This window comes from Sphaeramia orbicularis, chromosome 1 (assembly GCF_902148855.1).
Source record: "Sphaeramia orbicularis chromosome 1, fSphaOr1.1, whole genome shotgun sequence".
NCBI classification, from domain to species: domain Eukaryota; kingdom Metazoa; phylum Chordata; class Actinopteri; order Kurtiformes; family Apogonidae; genus Sphaeramia; species Sphaeramia orbicularis.
In genome coordinates, this window is record NC_043957.1 from 26,315,940 (window position 1) to 26,336,542 (window position 20,603).

General features: G+C 37.3%; 3 protein-coding genes across 4 annotated transcripts; 2 read left to right on the plus strand and 1 right to left on the minus strand.

Moving 5' to 3' along the window:
- The first annotated feature begins 76 nt into the window (after positions 1-76).
- On the plus strand, positions 77-4,907 carry LOC115419059 (opsin-1, short-wave-sensitive 1). Its single transcript, XM_030133675.1, has 8 exons — positions 77-298; positions 1,055-1,191; positions 1,625-1,688; positions 1,880-2,005; positions 2,855-2,987; positions 3,069-3,221; positions 4,461-4,545; positions 4,633-4,907. Coding segments are annotated over exons 1-8 (909 nt in total). The 5' UTR covers positions 77-297; the 3' UTR covers positions 4,843-4,907.
- Positions 4,908-6,368: 1,461 nt separating this feature from the next.
- On the minus strand, positions 6,369-7,422 carry tmem187 (transmembrane protein 187). The gene is made up of 2 exons (XM_030133476.1): positions 6,448-7,422; positions 6,369-6,407 (listed from the first exon to the last, which is right to left on the minus strand). Exon 1 carries the CDS (start codon positions 7,298-7,300, stop codon positions 6,521-6,523), a length of 780 nt encoding a protein of 259 aa, XP_029989336.1. The 5' UTR covers positions 7,301-7,422; the 3' UTR covers positions 6,369-6,407; positions 6,448-6,520.
- Positions 7,423-9,102: 1,680 nt separating this feature from the next.
- LOC115418636 (uncharacterized) lies at positions 9,103-19,498 on the plus strand. Of its 2 annotated transcripts, none has more exons than XM_030133169.1 (8): positions 9,103-9,424; positions 9,651-10,905; positions 12,853-13,007; positions 15,293-15,624; positions 15,732-15,811; positions 16,503-16,611; positions 16,821-16,933; positions 18,119-19,498. In XM_030133169.1, exons 2-8 carry the CDS (start codon positions 9,670-9,672, stop codon positions 18,215-18,217), a joined length of 2,124 nt encoding a protein of 707 aa, XP_029989029.1. In that variant the 5' UTR covers positions 9,103-9,424; positions 9,651-9,669; the 3' UTR covers positions 18,218-19,498. The 2 variants fall into 2 exon arrangements, with proteins under 2 accessions (XP_029989029.1, XP_029989035.1); XM_030133175.1 differs by having other exon boundaries at positions 9,105-9,424; positions 16,824-16,933.
- The last annotated feature ends 1,105 nt before the right edge of the window (positions 19,499-20,603 follow it).

Below are 20,603 nucleotides of genomic sequence, written 5' to 3' on the forward strand. Positions count from 1 at the left end.
ATTTTAAACTTGATACAACAAATTGAAGTTGCCTGTAGATCTACATGGCTTAAGCGTTATTATAACCTTGAAACTAATTAATAATCCAAATTGAGGACCTATCTGAGACGTCTTTCACAGGAATTTCAAGGTCTAAATGAAGCTGGTCCTCACAAAGACACAGGCACATGTACACTGCACATGAGTTAAATTAAGCATGTGAATTTTAATTGAAAATGATTTTGATGACACATTACTCTCCAAGAAAAACACCAACAAACAACTGATCCAGACAGTGCACCGGCTGCTCCTTGTGAAAGTAAGTCCAGACTTTTCTCTATGAAACATTAAATATTTGGAGGTGATGTCTAACTTGAGTATATCTGCGAGAGACAAAGATTTGAGCTCTTTTCTTTTCTTTTCTTTTCTTTTCTTTTCTTTTCTTTTCTTTTCTTTTCTTTTCTTTTGCTTCTCTGCAACAGACAACACTCTTGTTTTCTCTACTATGTGACAATCTTCTTAATTAAAAATATTTGGACGTGTATTTATTTATTTTTTTTCCCATTTTCATTTTCATGTTTCAGTTTGTAAAATTACATGCGCTGTCCCGACAATTTTTAAATTTTTTAAATTACTTTATTAATTTATTAATTTTTACAAAGTTTTCTTCTAAAAATACTTGAAATCTATAGTGTGTCTTGAGTATGTAGTGGACAGGTAGATGTTTTATTTTTCTAGATACAGATTACAAAGAAAAATATCAATTTGTGTGTATTATATTTTAAATGTTAGGACACATACATCTGTAAATACAAACATGATTCTTTGTAATCTGTTTTTTCTTTCTATTTTAGCCCTTTTATCTTCACTGTTCTTTTTTTTGAGTATGTTTTTATTTCATGTTGCCTTCTCAGGGATACAGGGATGATTAATGTTTAATTTTCCTCTTCGTTTCATTAATGCTGTACACTAATGCTGTGTGTAACAGGATGGATAAAATACACAGATCAAATTGCCCTAAAGGAAAATAAAGTGAGTTGACCTTAACCTTCAGCTTTTTAACCTTGTCTGGCAGTGAGTGAGTGGTTTAATGGAACCACAGTGGAGCGCCTGTGGCCAGAAGCAGAGAAGTGGATACTGGTGACTGTGTTGGGCATGGAGATGGTGATGGGAGTTGTGGGAAACTGCCTTGTTCTGCTGGTCAAAGTCATGGTACGATTAGATATGTACAATAATATATATATATATATATGTGTGTGTGTGTGTGTGTGTGTGTGTGTGTGTATCTATCCTCCTGAGACCCAGCAATGTATTTTTGTCCTCTTTAGGGGACAAGAGTTTCACAACTTTGTTGAGAAAAAAAAAAAAAAAAACGCTGTAAAGGACCACTGCAAAGGACATTCCAAAAAAATTTTTTTTAGATGCATCTGAAAATTTGTTTGCATAGTGCTGTTTCCAATAAAGGCAATTATTTAATGTAAAAAACCCCACAAAAAACCCCCCACAAAAAACAAGCCAAAACCTGTACTTTACTGGATCTCAGGTGGATACTATACTATACTATACTATACTGCCTCATTGTAGCATTTGTGTCTACTTCGTGATCTTCCTTCTCCCACTTTTTCTCTTGTTTTCTCCTTTTCAGTGCAGGGATCAGTTCCTCTGCCGTCACTGGCTTCCCTTTGTTAATCTCACCTTGTCAGATTTAGGTATGACAGAATCACCCTTACAAAATGAACGTGTTTAGTCTAATTGTGCATATTTAACTTCACCCGTAACACTTCAATTCAATTCCTCTCAATATTTTTGTCTGTATAGTGTATTATATGTCTATACTTAGTGTAATGCATCACAGAAAGTCTGATGACTGAAAAAGAGAATCTGAAAATGTGTTTCGAAGGCTGCTCCCTCCTCATCATCTCTGGCTCCTTACTGGCCATGCTGACAGGAGGTCAAAGGTCACCGTGGTGTGAGGTTGTGAGTCTGCTGAAGTTTGCTTTCATTACCTCTTCAATTGGGAGCATAGGTACAGTATTTACATACACAAACGTTAAGATTCTGCAGTCATTTTTGAATTTCAAATTGTCCTGACACCCAGGACAGTGAAAATTTTAGCTTTTTTACATTAAACAATTGTCTTGATTGGAAACTGCATAATGCAACAGCTTTTTTCTGATACATTTTTTAAATAATTTTTATTTATTTATCTATTTTTTTAATGGAAGTTGCTTTGCAATGGACCACATTTTTAAAGTAGAACTGTCAAACTTTTTTCCCCTGACGAGGACAAAAATGCATTGCTGGGTCTCAGGACGATATTACACAGACGCTATTTTTGTGGATTCCTTTCAAGGTTTTGGTCGCTGCATGTGGAGACTGTATTTTCTACATGTTGAAATCTATACAAATCAGAAACATATGCTGTATATTGCAGTTTTTCTTTTTATTTAACAACTGAGAGACAAAAGTATGAAGATAGAAGAACTTGTTGACTTTAAAGTATGTTTCAGAGGTTCAGTATTGACTTCCAGAATTACAAGTGCCACAATGGTTGTTCCTTATTGTTGCCACAGAGTAGAATAGAATAGAAAAGAATAGAATAGAATAGAATGCCTTTATTGTCATTATACATATGTACAACGAAATTAAAAGTGGAAAGTGTTTAAAGAAGAGATAGATAGATAGATAGATAGATAGATAGATAGATAGATAGATAGATAGATAGATAGATAGATAGATAGATAGATAGATAGATAGATAGATAGATAGATAGATAGATAGATAGATAGATAGATAGATAGATAGATAGATAGATAGATGAAAATCGTTTATTATCACCTCAAGTTTTCATACATTGTTTTCTTTTTCTTTGGAGCCATCCTCTCTGCACAGCGACTGATTGTCTCTTCAGGACGACTTCTCTTTGCTTTGACATTCACGACTTGTTTGACCTCCTGGGTGACAGGAGTGGTGTTTGGGGCTGTGCCTGTTGTCTATTCCTGGATTAGGTATTAAAACAACAAAATTTTATGCCAAAAATGGTGTATTGTCTGTACCCACTGTACTTTATGCCCCACCGTCTGTTTCAGATACGATCCTGCTGAGATGCTGTGCGCCGTCTTCTGGGAAAACAGCTACTCAGACATGCTCGTCTACATCCTCTGTGCTTTCTCCATCTGCATCTTCCTCCCCTTCCTCGTCATCCTCCTCTGCTCATTACTAAGTGCAACCAGATGCAACAGGTAAACCACCTAAGATCCATTCAAGTGTCTTTAGTGATTCTTCCTCCGTCTGTATCATTTCACTGATGTCTTTTTAATGTAGGACTCTGCCATAGACAATCAAATTATTATTGTTTTCTTCCAGGATGATGTTATTGCATTTGTGAAATCAAGTTTTAGTCACTATCATTTGCAGAAATATTTTAACCTTTCATCCTTACGTCATGCAAATTTGCTCCTTTTGAGATAATTCATTTATTTTACTTTTTATTGTCATTATTAGTTTTTCTTTAGATGTACTGAAAATCAACAAGTGCAAAACATCTGTACGCTAAGGACACAGAGATAAAAGAATACAAGTAAATGGAACAAGCACATAAAACACTTGAGTATTTTGTTAGTTTGTTTGCGGTTTATTCTTAGAGATTTATTATTTTACTGAATTGCTTTACTGCAGCAGCCAAGTGTTTCTGCACATCACCTAAACTAAAGAAACAGAAAACCTCAAACTAAATAAGATTTTTCCACCTCCCTTTAGAGAAGAGAAATCTTATCAGCACAGACATTTTGGTGTCTGGAAATAAAACTTTTTGAAAGTGGGTTTGTTGTTTATTTGCAGAATGTATAATGTGTGTTGACTTTAAGGAACAGATTTAGTTTTCATTTCCTTTTGTAATATTTATTGTAATATTTAATTTAATAAATATTGCAATTTGGTGCAGAATTATGCAAAAGCGCATGTATTTTATTGTGATGTCTTTCATTGAGCTATAATAAATTATTACTCATTTGCAGATTCTGAAAAATAGAGAATGCAGACCTGTTATTGTCAAAATACAATAAAAGTAGCTCAACAAGCTATTTCACTTAAGTGGAAGAATCCAGCTCCTCCTTTCTATTTTCATTGGCTCAGGGACATGATGTCCTGCATGAGTCTAGAGAAGATCAGATACACTATTTGGGGATCAGAATAAATTTTACAAAATATGGCGCCCCTTATTTTATTCTTATTGTTGATTTATACTGCGCCATTTTGTACTTTCTAAACATGGTTGTTATTATTATTATTAATTTTTTAAAATATAATTTTCATTCTGTCTTTCCACAATTTTTTTAGTGGTTGGTTGCAAAGGTTGCTGACCCATGGTTTAGAGGCTTAGTCTGTCTCTGAGGTCTTCAAGGGAACCATCCCAGCACTGTCTATTTGTTACTATGTAAAAAACAAATTAAATGAGTAAAGCTTTTGTTTGTTTGTCTTAGAGATGATGAAGCAGATCTGTCAGCAGTCACTCCTCTGTTGGCCGCCTCCTACATTCTTTGCTACACTCCCTTTGTCGTGTCGGAGGTGACTCTTTTCTGTCTGCACTATTCTCATTGATAAAATGACACGACATAATATTCATACAGTAAACATTGTTTTTCCTCTGTTCAGCTAATACTCTTGGGCAGGATGGACCTGCAGCCGTCTCCTAACTGGCTCCGGACTCTGTCATCAGTCATGTCATATTTGGACTGTGGTATAAACCCACTCATCTACTTCTCTCATCTGGAGTTTCGGGAGGCGGGCCTGGCACTGCTGTGGACCAGTAAAAATCCACTGTCAGAGCCTGTACTCACTGCTATTATAAAACGGGACCTGTAGAAATGTGATGTTTCCCCATTTATTTTTTTTTTTCAAAATAGATTTTAAAAGAATAACCACCCAAAATGATGTTACGTGTGGTCCTTGGAATAATGTGCCCTATCAGCATTGAGTCAAAAGCCATTTCAGTGAAATTAAAAGTTTACAAAATGTGGAATTGTGTTCTTGCTGTAGTGATCCAGTTCACAACAAGTATAGGTCTTATTACTCACTGATGTATAAATATGTTCAATACTGTAACTCAGGTTATTCAAACACATGATCCAAGTTCTTAAAATGAAATTAGTGCATGATTTATTGTTTTGGGCGTTAATTTCTGTTATCATTTGTTTTATAGTTCATTTGCAGCTCATTCAAGCTGTTCACAATTTTGTCATGAGTTTGTTCCTATAACACCCACATATCTTTGTTTTCTGTTTTAATTAACCCTTAAAGACCTAGATCATTTTTGTGGTGTCTTCCAAATGAATTTTTCCTCTACATTAAACATTTCCTACATGATTTATCACCACTTATATTATCCTCATGCATTTTACATCATAATATATTAGTATATTTCATTTATTAATCATGTACGTGTTCATAAAATCTCTAAGTAAATTCCAAAGTTATTCTATCAAAGTAGATAAAAATATTAAGAAAAGGTGTATTTTTTCATAAAATACTCATGAACTAAATGTAAAAGTGCCTACAGTCTACATCATGTGTCAAACTCCATGGGTTGGTTTTACTGGTGAATCATTGTTGTAGAAGATGACAGTGTTTCCACATTCATTACGGAGCCACTGAACGTCCAAATGGGTCATATCTGATGACCATGAAAAGATGACGAACTGCATTTACACCAATTATTTACATGTATTGATAGGATTAGCAGATCAACAGGTCTTAAATATTTCACATCAGTTGATGCTTTAGGTCGACAGCGGCAGTTCAGGTCTCAGAGGGTTTTGATGCTCATACTGTACATTTGGGTCAAAACCACCAAAATCCCCCCTGCAGTTTTTACACAATTTTTGCCATGAGTCATAGTTTAACCCATAAAGACCTGGCGCTACTTTTGTGGTAGTTCCCAAATTAAATTTTCTCTCTATTTATCCTTTTTTAAGTGATTTATCACCATCTATCATAATATTATCCTCTCCATTTTGCATTTTTTCAGTGAAAAACAGGTATTTTCCTGTATTTATTTTACTGATCATGCACTTTAATCATCATGCTGAGATTACATGAGGGTTATTATACCAAAAACAGAGAAACAACCAAGACCTTTTCAGTAAAATCTATCATTAACTGATCATAAACCAAGTATCTCCATCCACTGTCATTGATCCAACTCCATGGATTTTAGTAGTGAATCAGTGTTGTAGAAGATGATGGTGTTTCCATGCTCACTATGGAGCCTCTGAACGTCCAAATGGGTCATATCTGATGACAAACTGTATTTTACACCAGTTATTTACATTTATTGATAGGATTAGTGGCTCTAGGGTTATTAAACATTTTAGATCAGTAGATGATTTTGGTCACTGGTGTATATTTGGGTCTTCATGGGTTAAAGCTCATTTAACATATGTGTAAAGCGTGTCATTAGTGTGACTTAAAGAGTCTAAGGCTGAGAGGTGATGAGGAAGGACTGGATGTTCAGGCAGTTCTAGGACATCAACAGGACACACAATCAAGATCCATAGGCCTTGTCCTGTGTTTTCTGGGTCAGAGTTGTCAGGAAGCAGAAGCTGTAGTGAAACTGCAGGACGTCGCACACCTTGGACCAGAAGTGTCCGGTGACCCGCTGGAAGAGCCGGTACTGCGCGAGCCAGTGGTCCAGCAGCTTCAGGACCACGAACCCGGAGCAGGACACCATGGCCAGGACCAGGTACTTCAGCGTACGCGCGTCCCCGTGCCTCAACTGCACGCGGACACCCTTATACACCGCGAGCGCGACGTGCCCGCCCAGAGCCACCTCAAAGCCCCACTCGTGCATTAGTGCCAGGCCGTAGCTGAGGAGGGACACCAGCTCAAGTAGAGCCGCGTGGGATGCCCTCCACCTGGCCGGCCCGCTCTCTATAAAGCCGATCCACACCGGAACCCACGCGAAAATCGGCAAAGTGAACCACTGGTCCAGCACGGCGGGAGCGCGCTGAAGCACGGCCAGGCGCGTCCACTGCACAGGTGCGTAAAACAGAGCCATGAAGGCGAACACGTCCCTCAGGTAACGACTGGAAGTGGGCTCCTTTATGCCTCTGGGCCTCAGCAGCCAGAAGAGCCCCACGAAGGCATACCCCAGGTTGACCAGGGAGTTGAAGGGCATCGCCAGGAAACCCGGTAAATAATCCACCGGTTTCTCTGCGTAATGGTCATACGTTAAATCCACTTTCACCTCATCGAACAGGCCAGTGTTCGCCACAGCGACGCAGGCCACGAATGTCACCGACACGTGGAGCAGAGCTGACTTCATTTTAGAAAACAGAAAAGGAGTGAACGTGAATGTTTTCTTCAAGCCCCCCGACGATCAACAGTCTGGGATGTTGTTGTTCCGGGTTCGAAGTCACCTGGTTCAAAGGCAGTGGTTTTGATTGGCTGCTTGCTGTTCGCCCCGCCCCCTGTCCGTTGAGTTTTCTTGTAAACGCACCAAAGTTAAACCTGAATCATTTCAATACAATATATTTTAAAATTTCCACGTGTGTGTTGTATATAAGTGCATTAAAAATCAGGATAAATCTTTCTAAAAACTTATTCAACATATTTGGTTTAGTTTTACTTGGAAACATTTAATTCCTAAAGTTGGCTACTGAAGAAGAAAAAAATAAAAATAAAAATCAAGATTAAAATTAATGAATGTGCCTTATCTTGAAGAATTAGAACAACAAAATAGGGTTTTGAACCAATGCTTTTTAAAATGTAAACTTCATTGATGTAGTAAGAGAGACTGTGAAGAGACTGTGTAATAATATGGGAGAGAAAAGAGGACAGACAAATGAAGGGATGCAGGATGCTGAGCATTACCTAAGATTATCGACTTTCCACTGCTGTCACCGGATGACTGTGATTTAATATTCATATATATATAATTCATCTCAACTCTGCATTTTTGTTGATGCTTCATTTTGTATGCTGTGTATTATTTTTCTATAGATATTTTATATGTTTATATTTATCATAGATACAGAAGTAGAGTGTGTGTGTTGTACTAAAATACTAAACTGGGTTAGGGTTACTGGAATTGGAATAGTCCGTTTTTTTTTCTTTCTTTTTTTTATTAACTCGAACATTTAACACTTTTTGTTGACATCAGAAGATAATGATGATGAGAAACCTTTAACTTTATCACGTTTGCAATCAATTCTTATACTGACTAGTTTACACCAACCATACAGAATACTGTTTTATACCCAGAGGTGTCAAGTAACAAAGTACACATACTTCATAACCAAAATTTATACTTAAGGTAATCTATACTTTACTGGAGTAATTATTTTTCAGCTGACTTTTTACTTCTACTCCTTACATTTTCACATAATTATCTGTACTTTCTATTCCTTACCTTTTAAAAATAGCCTCATTTCTCCTCTTTCACTTTGGCTTGTTTTCATTCCAGCTTGTCATCATTAAAAAAAAAAACAACAAAAAAATATCCAGATAAATTACGCCATCCGGATGGAGTGAATTTGATTGTGATTGGATGAGAAGTATAAACATATACCATTCTGACACTGTATTGGTTTGGACGTGATACATCCCACCTGACTTTTTGCACCATTGCAATACTTATATTCAACTAGTCATCATATCTTCCGCTCCATGAAACACATGTTAAGGCTCAGTAGTGCTCATATATGGTTCTGTAGTACATTTGCATTGGACTAAAATGTGTTCATTTTCAATGGACATATATGCAGCTGAAACGGGTAGACTAGTGCATCCCAAATGTTTCAACATTAACATTGTAATATAACATTGTAGTCATTATGACCTGTAGAAACATGCTCTTTGGGGAAGTGGGGTAGTGTACTATAGGCCCCTGTGGCACCGCCTAAGCTTTTGTACTACTGGCATTTTTTCCCCCTTACATTTACTTTTATACTTTAAGTAGTTTTGAAAGCAGTACTTTTACTGGAGTAAAAAGCTCCAGTTGGTACTTCATCTTCTACAGAAGTCTTTTTAAACCCTAGTATCTATACTTCCACCTGAGTAATGAATGGGAATACTTTTGACACCTCTGTTTATATCTATGCGTGTAAATAAAAGCCCACCTTCTGAAGTAAAAGTACCTGACTACCTCATCATTCTTCCCTACCTCTGGAATAAGTTTCAGCTAAAACACATCTGAGAATAAATTCACCAGAAGTCTCTCAAATATGTCATGTAGAAAAAAGATGAAGCATAAAGTGTGTGAAAGAGCCTCAGGAGGAAGAACCAGTTCTGTCAGTTATTGATTTGACCACAGAGCATGAGGAAAAACTGAGACGGAAGGAGGAATAAAGATATCCATGCACTGAAAGCACATCATAGACAAGACACAAGACACAAGAGGAAGACATAAAGAGAGGGAGCTGCAGGAGCAAGTGACAAAAAGTAACTGGTAAGAAATTTAACTTTAATTGTCACACTTGTATTAAATATTATGAAATGTTCAGATACAGTGAATTGACAGTTAAAAGTGTTAGAAATTAAGCATCAATGAGATACTAGAAGCATCCAGGTTACAGCAACCATAAAAGAGATCGTATTACTGTAACATTTGTGTACTCATTGCAATATTTTATCAGTGATATTGCACTATTACTGTTCATTCATTCTCTCATTAGACAAATCAGTGGATGCATCATGACAACATCCAGTGATGTTCAGTGTCACTCAAAATGCTCGAGGCTTTCCTCAGACTCAGGAATTTATGTGCCTCTGGAAATCCCCTTCAGTGAACTGGAAGAGACAGTAGACGACAAAGAAAACCTTAAAAGTCTGGTGATCACGTTTCACGACAAAGATAAGGAATTAGCTGAAAAGGAACCCATTTACCAAAATGTAAATGTAGTTATCAATTCAAATCCAGGTCTTGGATTAGTAGGCTCCACCACATTGGTCAATCCTGAAGTTAGCAGCACATCCAGGTCGGACGTTCCTCCCCCAGTTCCTCCACAGTACCTGAAGCCAAAGTTTAAAGCCCGTCATGAAGAGATTGAACCTTTAAAGACCTGTCAGAAGACACCCCTACTGAATGGAGCTACAGGAAGTAATCAGAGTTCTCGTTTTATCCCTGGAGAAGAGCTCAACACCTCAAATACAAACCTGACACTGCTTCCTCATGAATCACCTGAAAAACATCATGAGCCAAAAATGTCTGACACAGAAGAGAGAAGAACAGAATGGGAGGCCAAGGAGACAGAAAAGGACAAGATGACACGTCAACAACAAAGTCTTCTAGAAAAACATAAAATGGCAGAAAGCATTGAGGACAAAAGTGTAACAGAAAGGCATCAGGATGTGGATAAACATACAGCTGGAAGAGAGACGTTAGTCATATTTAATAATGAGTTTCAAAGTGAGGACGGGGATCAGCAGATGGGGCTGGAGGCTGGGTGGTTAACTCGTCTGCTAATGTCAGAAAATGTTGCAGAGTCAACAGACGAAGACTCTGATTTTTCCTCTGAAGAAGAAGATGACATCTCAGAAGGCAACGCTGAACCTGTGTCAGCAAAACCACAACCAAAGCCTCTACCAGCACCGCCTCCAAATATACAGAAGAAATGTCCTCCCAAGCTCCCTGCTAAACCTCCCAGCCACTGTTATGCAAGGAGGCCTGATGTGGAGGAAAAAGAGGAGCGTATGAAGAAGGAGGAGGATGAACAACAGGGCAAAGAGGAGAGGTGTGAACATGTGAAGTGCTCCACATTTCCAGGACATGGACAGACGACACAACCGAACCACAAAAAACAAAGCAAAGGGATGAAAACATTCACCAAATTCATTGATAAACTGAAAGAGAACAGAGAGGAGAAGAAAAGGGTGAAAGCAGGAGAGATGACGATGGATCGAGGAAGAGAGCAGGATGCTGAAGTCTGGGTACGTTTTTATTTAATCACCAGTTAAATCAGGCTGAAGTATTAATGTCTGTATCGGTGGCTTGATCCAACAATGAGCCTGTTTATGTGACATAAAAATCCGATAACTGGGAGTAATCTGATAATTATAATAATCAGATCAAACTCCTTTACATACACTTAAAAAATGCAATAATCGGAAAACCGTGGTTTAGACACTCCAGTCCAATATCAGATTTCTCTTGGAGTTCGTACATACATAGTGATGGTAGACAAAGACCCAATCCTAATTCATCCCTTGGCTCTCCCCCTCCCCCTTGGCCCTTCCACTTGGCACTACCCCTTGACATGGAGCTGCAAGGGGTAGGGGCTGAAATGTTCCCCTATAAAATGAGACAACCCTTCGAGACCTGTTAAGTCATCACCAGTCATCGACGCGGCTATAAACAGATGTGACAACTTTGTGAAATAATTCACCATGCCATCAGCAGCTGTAACCGTCTCTGTTGCATAGGCTTTGGGTATCTTTTTACGGCTATCAACTATAAACCACAGAAATGCGATCTATAACACATTTGAAACGGCATTAAATGGTCGATCAAATGACTAAGTTATTTATGAAGAAAATATGTACATTTGTGTGTTTCTTTCATCACACTGCTGCACTTTTTTGCTGTATTTACCTCCATCTTGTTGATGATTCGAACAGAATTATGGGAAATTTCTCATACCCCTCTATTTGTAGTGTGGTCTTGAAAAATCTCCTTTTTGAGCGCCAAACACCCCTCCCCCTTGGCTCTTCCCCTCCCACTCATCGAGAATCCAGACAACCCCTACCCCTTCATGTGAACATGCAAAATGGAGGGGAAGGGGTAAGAAGGATAAGGAGGAGGGCCAAGGGATGAATAGGGATTGGGCCTTAAATTTCCTGTTGTCTTCTGCACAAGTTTGACTATGTAACTTCTGTTCTCTATGATTTTAATTGTGTTTATGCATCGGCAGGCGTAGAGGAACTAAATAAATCAGATGAACCTGAATAAATGCAGGAAGACATCAGAGTATTGGGGGAAATCCAGGTGTGTTAATCTGATTGATCATAATCAGATTACTGCCATTATCTGGTAAAACAGATCATATTATCTTGTTTACATGGTTGCTTCAATAGTCTGACAACTCCAGAAATCAGATCATGATCAGAATATTGGTGTGGATGTAAAAAGGCTCAATGATACAAAGTCCAAGGTTCATTTTTTGTCATTTGTACATATTGACACAAGAAAAAAACCTAATTCAAATAAAACTATTATCAAAACAGAAAAAAACTGAAGAAAAAGTGACTTTTTCAGTCAAATCTATCATCAGCTGAACATAAAGTGTGTCCATCTACTGTCATTTATCAAACTCCATAGGTTTTACTGGTGAATCCATGTTGTACAAGTTGACTATATTTCCATGTTCACTATGGAGCCTCTTAACGTCCAAATGGGTCATATCTGATGACCATGAAAAGATGACAAACTGTATTTTACACTTATTATTTACATGTACTGACAGGATTAGTTCAACGGATATTCATTGTCTTAGATCAGCTGCCGGCGGCTGGTTAGGTCTTTGAGGGGTACCAGGGTCAATAATAATCGATAACCTATTACATCTTAAACATATATGGTACATGATACATATCAGAATTAAAACAAGTTGACTGACAAGGTAAAAGGGCCTCTGTTCTGTTATTTTAATAATAAATGTGGTTGTTGTTATAACTTTACAGTAGACTCTAGTAGAGCTATAACATTATCCAACCGAACTTTGAAAGTATAACTGTGGCTCATAGTAATTTTCAGCGACTTTTAGTGCATGTTGGTGAGTTGTTTTTTTTCTAATCCTTGAGTTATGTGATGATTCAGTGATCTGGGCTATCACGAGCCTCTCACTTATCAGATTCAGCACAATCGTTATTATTTTCCAGGACAAAGAAAAATGCAAAGAGGAAAAAAGGTTAAAGGACAAAGAGAACGAGGAGACGGGTGATAATGCTGTCGATCAAACACCTGTAACACCAGCACTGAGACATGTGGAGCTGATGTCGACGATGGACAAAAGGACAAATGCATCTTCTGACAGGTGAACACACACTCATATCTCTCTTTAAAAATGTCAAAATCAAAAAAAAATTCTTGAGGAGCTCATAGTAATTTTACTCAAGAAAAACTGACAAAAATAAAGGAAACAGATTCTGCTTTTCATCATTTTCTGATTCTTTTATACTACAGAAATATGGCAAAATGTCATAACTTGAACTTGGAAAATAGGCAACCCCCCCCCCCCAAAAAAAAACAAAAACAAAAAAAACCCAAAACAAAACAAACAAACAAAAAAAAAACAGGGTCAAGGTCAGTCTGGGCTCGTCAGACCACATGACCTTTATCCATTAATATCTAGAGTCTGATTTTTATGCTTCTATCAAACTGATGGATGTTAAAGAAATGAGAAGCTACTGCATCAGTTAAAGGGTTAAAGAACTGAAACATATTAAACACTGCAGTAATTATACAATAGAAGGATCTGTACTATTCATTTTATCAATGATCCAAAATATGTATTAATTCTAAGGATGCAGACTATTTGGAAATGTATCTTTAGGATCAGCTGAGAGGAAATATTTCAGTTACTTTCCCCCTAAAGTAGCCTCAGTACATTTACAATAATTTCCCACAGTCCAGTTGCAGTATTTACTCCACATACGTTTGATACTATACAGGACTGAAGGATCCGTTACTGATTTTCTGATGAATACAATCGCTACACCTATTATGTTAGTAATATTAAACTGAATACTACACAATCTTTACAAGACAATACACTATGTGTTTATTTGTTAAAACTTCCTCCCACTGTCTGCGATGCACACTGTGCTGTTCTAATCACGGATCCTGATCATGGTTCAGGGGAATGTGAGGGAGTTTCCACACTTTGTCAAAAACATGTTATCAAGCATGTCATTATCATATTCCTCCGAAAGATAGCCTTCAGTTTTAGTGTGACTGACTCATTAAACAAAACACTGCCACTCCTTAAAACCATCATTCTCACACGACCTTGACATCTTAGAAATTTCACCCTTAACTTCCTCCTATTAGTTGTTTTACATGTCATGTTATTTGCACTGAGCCTTAGCTCTTTACTTAACTGTATTTTATCAGTTAAATCATATTAACTTGCTTGTGTATTGCCTTTTGTTTGCTGGTTTATCTCATGGTTTTAATTATGTATTTTATTTTTGTGAGCTTGATAAAAGATTGAATGAGCCAATGTTTGTCAGAATTCATTTCATAACTTCCAAACTTTGTTTTTTGTCTTTATTTCCTGCTCCTCCCTCTTTTCTTTTGTTGTAGTCTGTATTTTTCCCCCTAAAATAACTTCAGTACATTCACTTGTTTGAGTTGAACAATCATTTCCCACAGTCAGGTTGCAGCATGTGCTCCATGTATGTGTTGTCTATTGATAGGTTGTAGAAAATGATCCAAATAAGCGAGTTTACCCCTTATTGTCTAGTTGCTTTATTTGTACTGTGTTTATACTGCAGTAGCAATGAAATTAGTTTAAAGCACATTGTAGGAGCTATTTGTCGATTTAGTTTTTTGTTCAAAGTTAATTTACTTTTTTCTTCACTAATTTAGTATTTTTTGCTAATTGTTTATTGTTTGTTTGCTTTTTGTTTGTTTAATATTTAGATTTTTTTTTTTTTTTAATGGTTATTGCTTTCAGTCTTTAGTATTTAGCACCTTTTTGTTTTGTGGTTTCTTATTGGGTATCCTGCATGTTTTAGACGTATCCCTCTTCCAACACACCAGATTCACATGATAAGCCAATCATCAAGCTCTGCAGAAGCCAGATAATGACCATCAGGTGTGCTGGACACCCCTGGTTTAGACCGTGGGCACTTGCGCATAAATAGGCAGCACTAAGGGAGATCATCATGCACCTGGGTGGGTCTAAGGTTTTTATCAGACAAACACACAGACAGAATGAGCAGGAGTGACAGCACAAAAGGCCTTGGTTGTTGTTTGCCTGCAAAAATCCTTAAAATAAACCACATGAAATAGATCTGTTGTATGGACATTGTGTTTTTGACTGTGTAAACCACAAACCCATGGTGTATCCAGTGGTTATTTGAATTATGTTAAAGTCTTAAGTTTAGTCACTTTTAAGTTGACTTAATTTTGATGACAAACAGCCGCTACACACATGAAACTAATAATGAGATGAAGTGAAAAATTAAAAAATATTCAATTTGTCTGTCTCCACCCTATATCCACCCTCTACAGTTAGTTTATAGAGTTTATACAGTTCATATAGTTTTTTCCCAGCCATCCAGTTTCTGACTCATTTTAAAATATTCTTCATAGTGTTTTCGGCTCCTTCAAAGTCAATGTTCCAGTAATGCTGGTGGAAGATCTCCTGTCAGGTGAACAGTGGTCTCAGTTCCTGGGCAACAACCAGAAACCTGATCCACCTCCACTCTGGTCCAACTCTGAAGACACAGCTCAGCTCATTCCAACCGTCCTTCATTCTGAAGACCATCAGGATGCTGTGGCTGTTTTAGATGAGCATATCTACGAAGAAATGCCACCGTATGACCCATCGAACATCATGGCAGGAAGTCAAACACGTGTAGAACAAAAAAGAGTTGTTTCTTCAGTACCAGTGATTGTACTGGAAACTGAAACAGTCCCACTGAGTAAGTTGAACCAGTCTTTGATGAAGAATTGAACTAAAATAACCTGAACTTTCTTTCTTTTTTTGTTTCTTTAATCAAATAAGTTAAGTGTGATTTCTTGTGAACAGGCCCTCGGACCAGAGACATGTTAGACTCAGTGGAGTTTCTCCAGCCTCACATGGACACAAACATGTTCTCTGATTTTCAGGTTGGTCAAGGATTTGTAAACAATGGCCACGTTCTCACTGCATGACTTACTCTCCCACTCAGATAAACTGCTCAACTTTGATTTGATTTTCAGATTCAGATTCAGACTACTTTATTAATCCCTGAAGGGCAATTCAGTTCACAGTTACCCTGCATTATTGGGCGTCCAAACAGTTAGGGACAAACAAACAAATACAAAACATTCACAGCAGCATATGACAGCCACATACATACACATTCACCTATCAGTACCCATAGAACCGTAACTGGGCAATTAGTTCAACAGTTTCATCATCCTGAACTGAGACATATGCATTAAAGTGGTATTACAAGTGTTCAGGTTGTTTCCTACAGTAAAAATATTGATACACATGATAAAAAAAATACCCTTATTAAAGTAAAACTGTGCTTTCTAAATACTTCTTTTAAGTTCTCCTTTTGATTTGCAAGAACTTAATATTCTACCAATCTGCCAGCCAAACAGTGACAGGGACTGTTTTACAGCACAGTAAACACTTTGAATTTTCATACTCTAAGGACTTTTTTGCTTTTGATTCTATAGTTAGATATTTCGATAGAAGGTTTTGAATGCAGAACTTTTACTTGTAAGTATTTTCAACGTAGTGGTACTGGTACTTTTATACAAGACTATAAATACTTTCTTCACAACTGCTGGTTTGTTTTGTTTCCAGTCTGAAGAAGTTCTGGACACTTCAGTTCAGAAATATCTCATTAAGCTCAGCGGGAGAAGAAAACGCAGAGCTCCACTGCATCATCGATGGCATCGCAATAAGAAAAATGGTCAGAAAGTAATATGTGTGGTAGTTTTTTTTTTTTTTTTAGTTTTGATATCTAAAGTTTGCAGCTAAACCGTAGACCTGTTGCTTAACATTGCCAGTGTCCTAAAATGCTTGGTGTACTATGCTGAGGAGAACTAGTAACCAAAATTATGAACTTCTGAACCTAAAAAACAGTTTTATTGAGATCAAAACTATGCCTTTTTTTTCAAGTAGATCTCTCAAGCCAGCCACCTTACTCCACTTCACCAGGAAAACGCATCTCTTCCTCTGTCTTCTACAATGTCCAATGTTCAGGAGTAGAGGAGCCGCCGCCTACAGTCGAGGTTGGTACAAGAACTAAGGGCTGAGCATCAGTATTATTGGTATTAACAGTCAGTCAAATTCAAGTTAGACAGATGAGGATGCTTTCAAGTTCAAGGGTTTACAGTTTAGGGAGAGCTGTTTGTAAGGGAGAGTTGTTATGTCAATAATTTCACCAATCTGAAATGGCATAATAAGATAAATAACAAAATAAGCAGAAAAATGTTCCTTCATATGTGTGTTTTTATTACTGCTCACTTTTCAAACTTTCTGTTGCCCCTGTCCCAACTTTTTTGAAATGTATTGCTGATACAAAGAGTATCTGTCTCTGTCTGTCTGTCTGTCTGTCTCTCTCTCTCTCTCTGCTTAAAAAAAGTAACTATAGTATACAGGGTGGGGAAGCAAAATTTACAATGAACATTTAGTTGTTTTTTCTCAGCAGGCACTACGTCAGTTGTTTTGAAACCAAACATATATTGATGTCATAATCATACCTAACACTATTATCCATACCTTTTCAGAAACTTTTGCCCATATGAGTAATCAGGAAAGCAAACGTCAAAGAGTGTGTGATTTGCTGAATGCACTCGTCACACCAAAGGAGATTTCAAAAATAGTTGGAGTGTCCATAAAGACTGTTTATAATGTAAAGAAGAGAATTACTATGAGCCAAACTATTACGAGAAAGTCTGGAAGATACTATTAAAGAAGAATGGGAGAAGTTGTCACCCGAATATTTGAGGAACACTTGCGCAAGTTTCAGGAAGCGTGTGAAGGCAGTTATTGAGAAAGAAGGAGGACACATAGAATAAAAACATTTTCTATTACGTCAATTTTCTTGTGGCAAATAAATTCTCATGACTTTCAATAAACTAATTGGTCATACACTGTCTTTCAATCCCTGCCTCAAAATATTGTAAATTTTGCTTCCCCACCCTGTATACAAACAATTTAGAGAATGATATCTCTGTAAAGATAGATTAAACTCAACACAGACCAACATGTCATTTTCTCTACAGCACTCCCAAATTAACACATCTCAAAGTATACATTTGTAATTATTGACTGAAAAAATCATACATAAAACATATCTTAAGTTGTATTTGTTTAATGCTACTCACAACTTACTGTACAATAGTCTACTGTAGGTGTATCATTTATAAACATGATCTGGATTTAATGCTGTTTTCTTGTCTTTGCATCATCAGTCTGGAAGGGGCAGCCCCAGAACTCTGACTAAGATTAAGATGGCTCTGAAGAGCACCACAACCAAAGGAGGACAGAGGAAAGTAGATGGCACTGTGTGAAGATTAGCAACAGAATGTGTCATGCTAACCAAGCAGAAAAAACCATAGAACCTATGTACAAATGTTTATACACTGAAAGAAAACCTGAATATTGATAGTCATCCATATACAGGGCCAGAGTGGGACTCATTTTCAGCCCTGGAGTTTCATACCTCAGACCGGCCCACTTTAGGTCACAGCCAATTAAAATAAAATCATGTATTTATAATCTTACTTAAGTCTAAAATCACGGACTGTTCTCAAAAGCTTTGTAATTCATTGTATTTTTCTAAAATATTTCGAATTCAGTCCGAGGGTTGTTTCACAATGTACATGTATTTCACATCTCCAACATTATTCTTTACAACACAATATCTTTTTCAACAATATCAGAAACTCTGTTCTGTTCAAATAATTGTTTACAGATATCCAAACCTCAAATTAAATAAAAGAATAAATAAAATAAAATGGCAAATTAGTGTTCACAAACATATAACCCTTACAAAGAATAAAATAATGATTGCACTGTTCTCTCTAAGTTTGTCATTCACAGTAGAAGATAAGTTTCTGATGATGCCATTCTCTTTTCTTCCTCTGCATAAGCGTTGTTTCAAAGAGACATGGCCAACCCTAAAAGATAAAGAAATGCCTGAGCAGTAAACTGGTCTGTGTGACTTATTACAGTATCATTGCCCAAAGACAAGAGAATTTCTTTCTCAGTGCACATGAGCATGAATGCCTCAAGTATAACGTTATATCACAGCACCATACAGTTCATTGACTTGATAATTAATTAACTTGAACAATGGTTTTCAGGCAAAGTTGATGTTTTCTGTTCAGCTTCTTTTACGTGTTTCATCATCCTCCACAGCAGCACCAGATTCATTTTAGAGGTGGCAAGGCTATGGTGGTTGTTGAACTGAATGACTGTCAGGCGCATGTATTGGCATCTCATGCGTAGAGTGAAATTTGAGACAGAGAGAGAGATCTGAAGAGTTACATGAACCCAATAAATACAACCTTTTTTTAAGATGAATGAGTATTTTTGAGGGTGGAAAGCAGCAGCAGCAGCACCCTCTGCTGGTGGTAAACAGAAGTACAAAAGCTTACAGCACCAGTATTCAAGGGTGGTCTCCCATCCTATAATGGACATTTTACCTTACTCTGAATAGGTGGAAGTTTGGAACTTGTCTTTGTGTTATTTGTGAATTGTCTCTTCTCCATTACTTTTATAACAAAGCTGAGCCAATAGCTAGTATTTTTTTTTCATATATATTATATAAAAAAATGTATACACAGTGGTGTGCAAAAATATTAGAACACTTGTCAAATCTTAAGAAACTGGTGGTTTATTTGTTCCCAGAGCCTGAATTTCACTTTTTTTTTTTTTGCAATTGCAAAAGGTAAAGGCAAAGGTACTGAGAATATTTCACCTACAAATTTATCAGTCCAGTCCAGTCCTTTTATTTATTTATTTATTTATTTATTTACATTTTACTCTATTTAGTTTGGCCCCCTTGGCAGCAATCACAGCAGTGCATCTTTCTGACATTGTGTCGATGTATTTTCTGAGAGTTTCAACCCCAATGTCATTCCATGCTCTCAGAATCTCATTCCAGAGAGTTTCCTTAGATTGTTGCCAAGGGGAGCCACACTAAATTTTAGAGTAAAATGTAAAAAAAAGGACTGGATTGATAAATTTGTGGGTGAAATATTCTCAGTACCTTTGCCTTTACCTTTTGCAATGGCAAAAAAGTGAAATTCAGGCTCTGGGAACAAATAAACCATCAGTTTCTTAAGATTCGACAAGTGTTCTAATATTTTTGCACACCACTGTATATACTTGTCCCTCCAAGCACAAGAGGGACCAGTATCAGGACTTATTCAGCGACTGCCACAGACAAGGCTGGAAAGCCATGTGCTTGCCTGTGGAAGTAGGGTGCAGAGGCTTTGTGGGTCAGTCTCTCTGCAGGGCCGACGCTGCGCTCAGCATCACAGGCATAAGGAGGAGAGCCATATCGAACAGCACAGAGGCAGCAGAGAAAGCCTCTAGATAGCTCTGGATAAAGAGAGTTGATCTGTGGGTGAGCTGCCAGGGCACATGCTGAGACCTGATCAACCTCGGTAGGGTCACCTGAGTGAAGGTGTCCGATGCTCAAGAGACCGGAAACACTCAATGACCTTAGGATATATAACTGATGATGTGCCCTGGCTTAGCATCAGAAAATGTATTGTTTCAACAGTTTAGTCACATTCATTCACAGCAACGCAAAATGTACAGTCAAGTAAAATTTAGATTCTGCTCCAATCAACATGTATCTGCAACACACATTAAAGTTTGAATGTCTTTTTTTATTCAAAGAAATAGGAGAGAAACACACAAAAAACCCTCCAAAAAAAGAGAAGA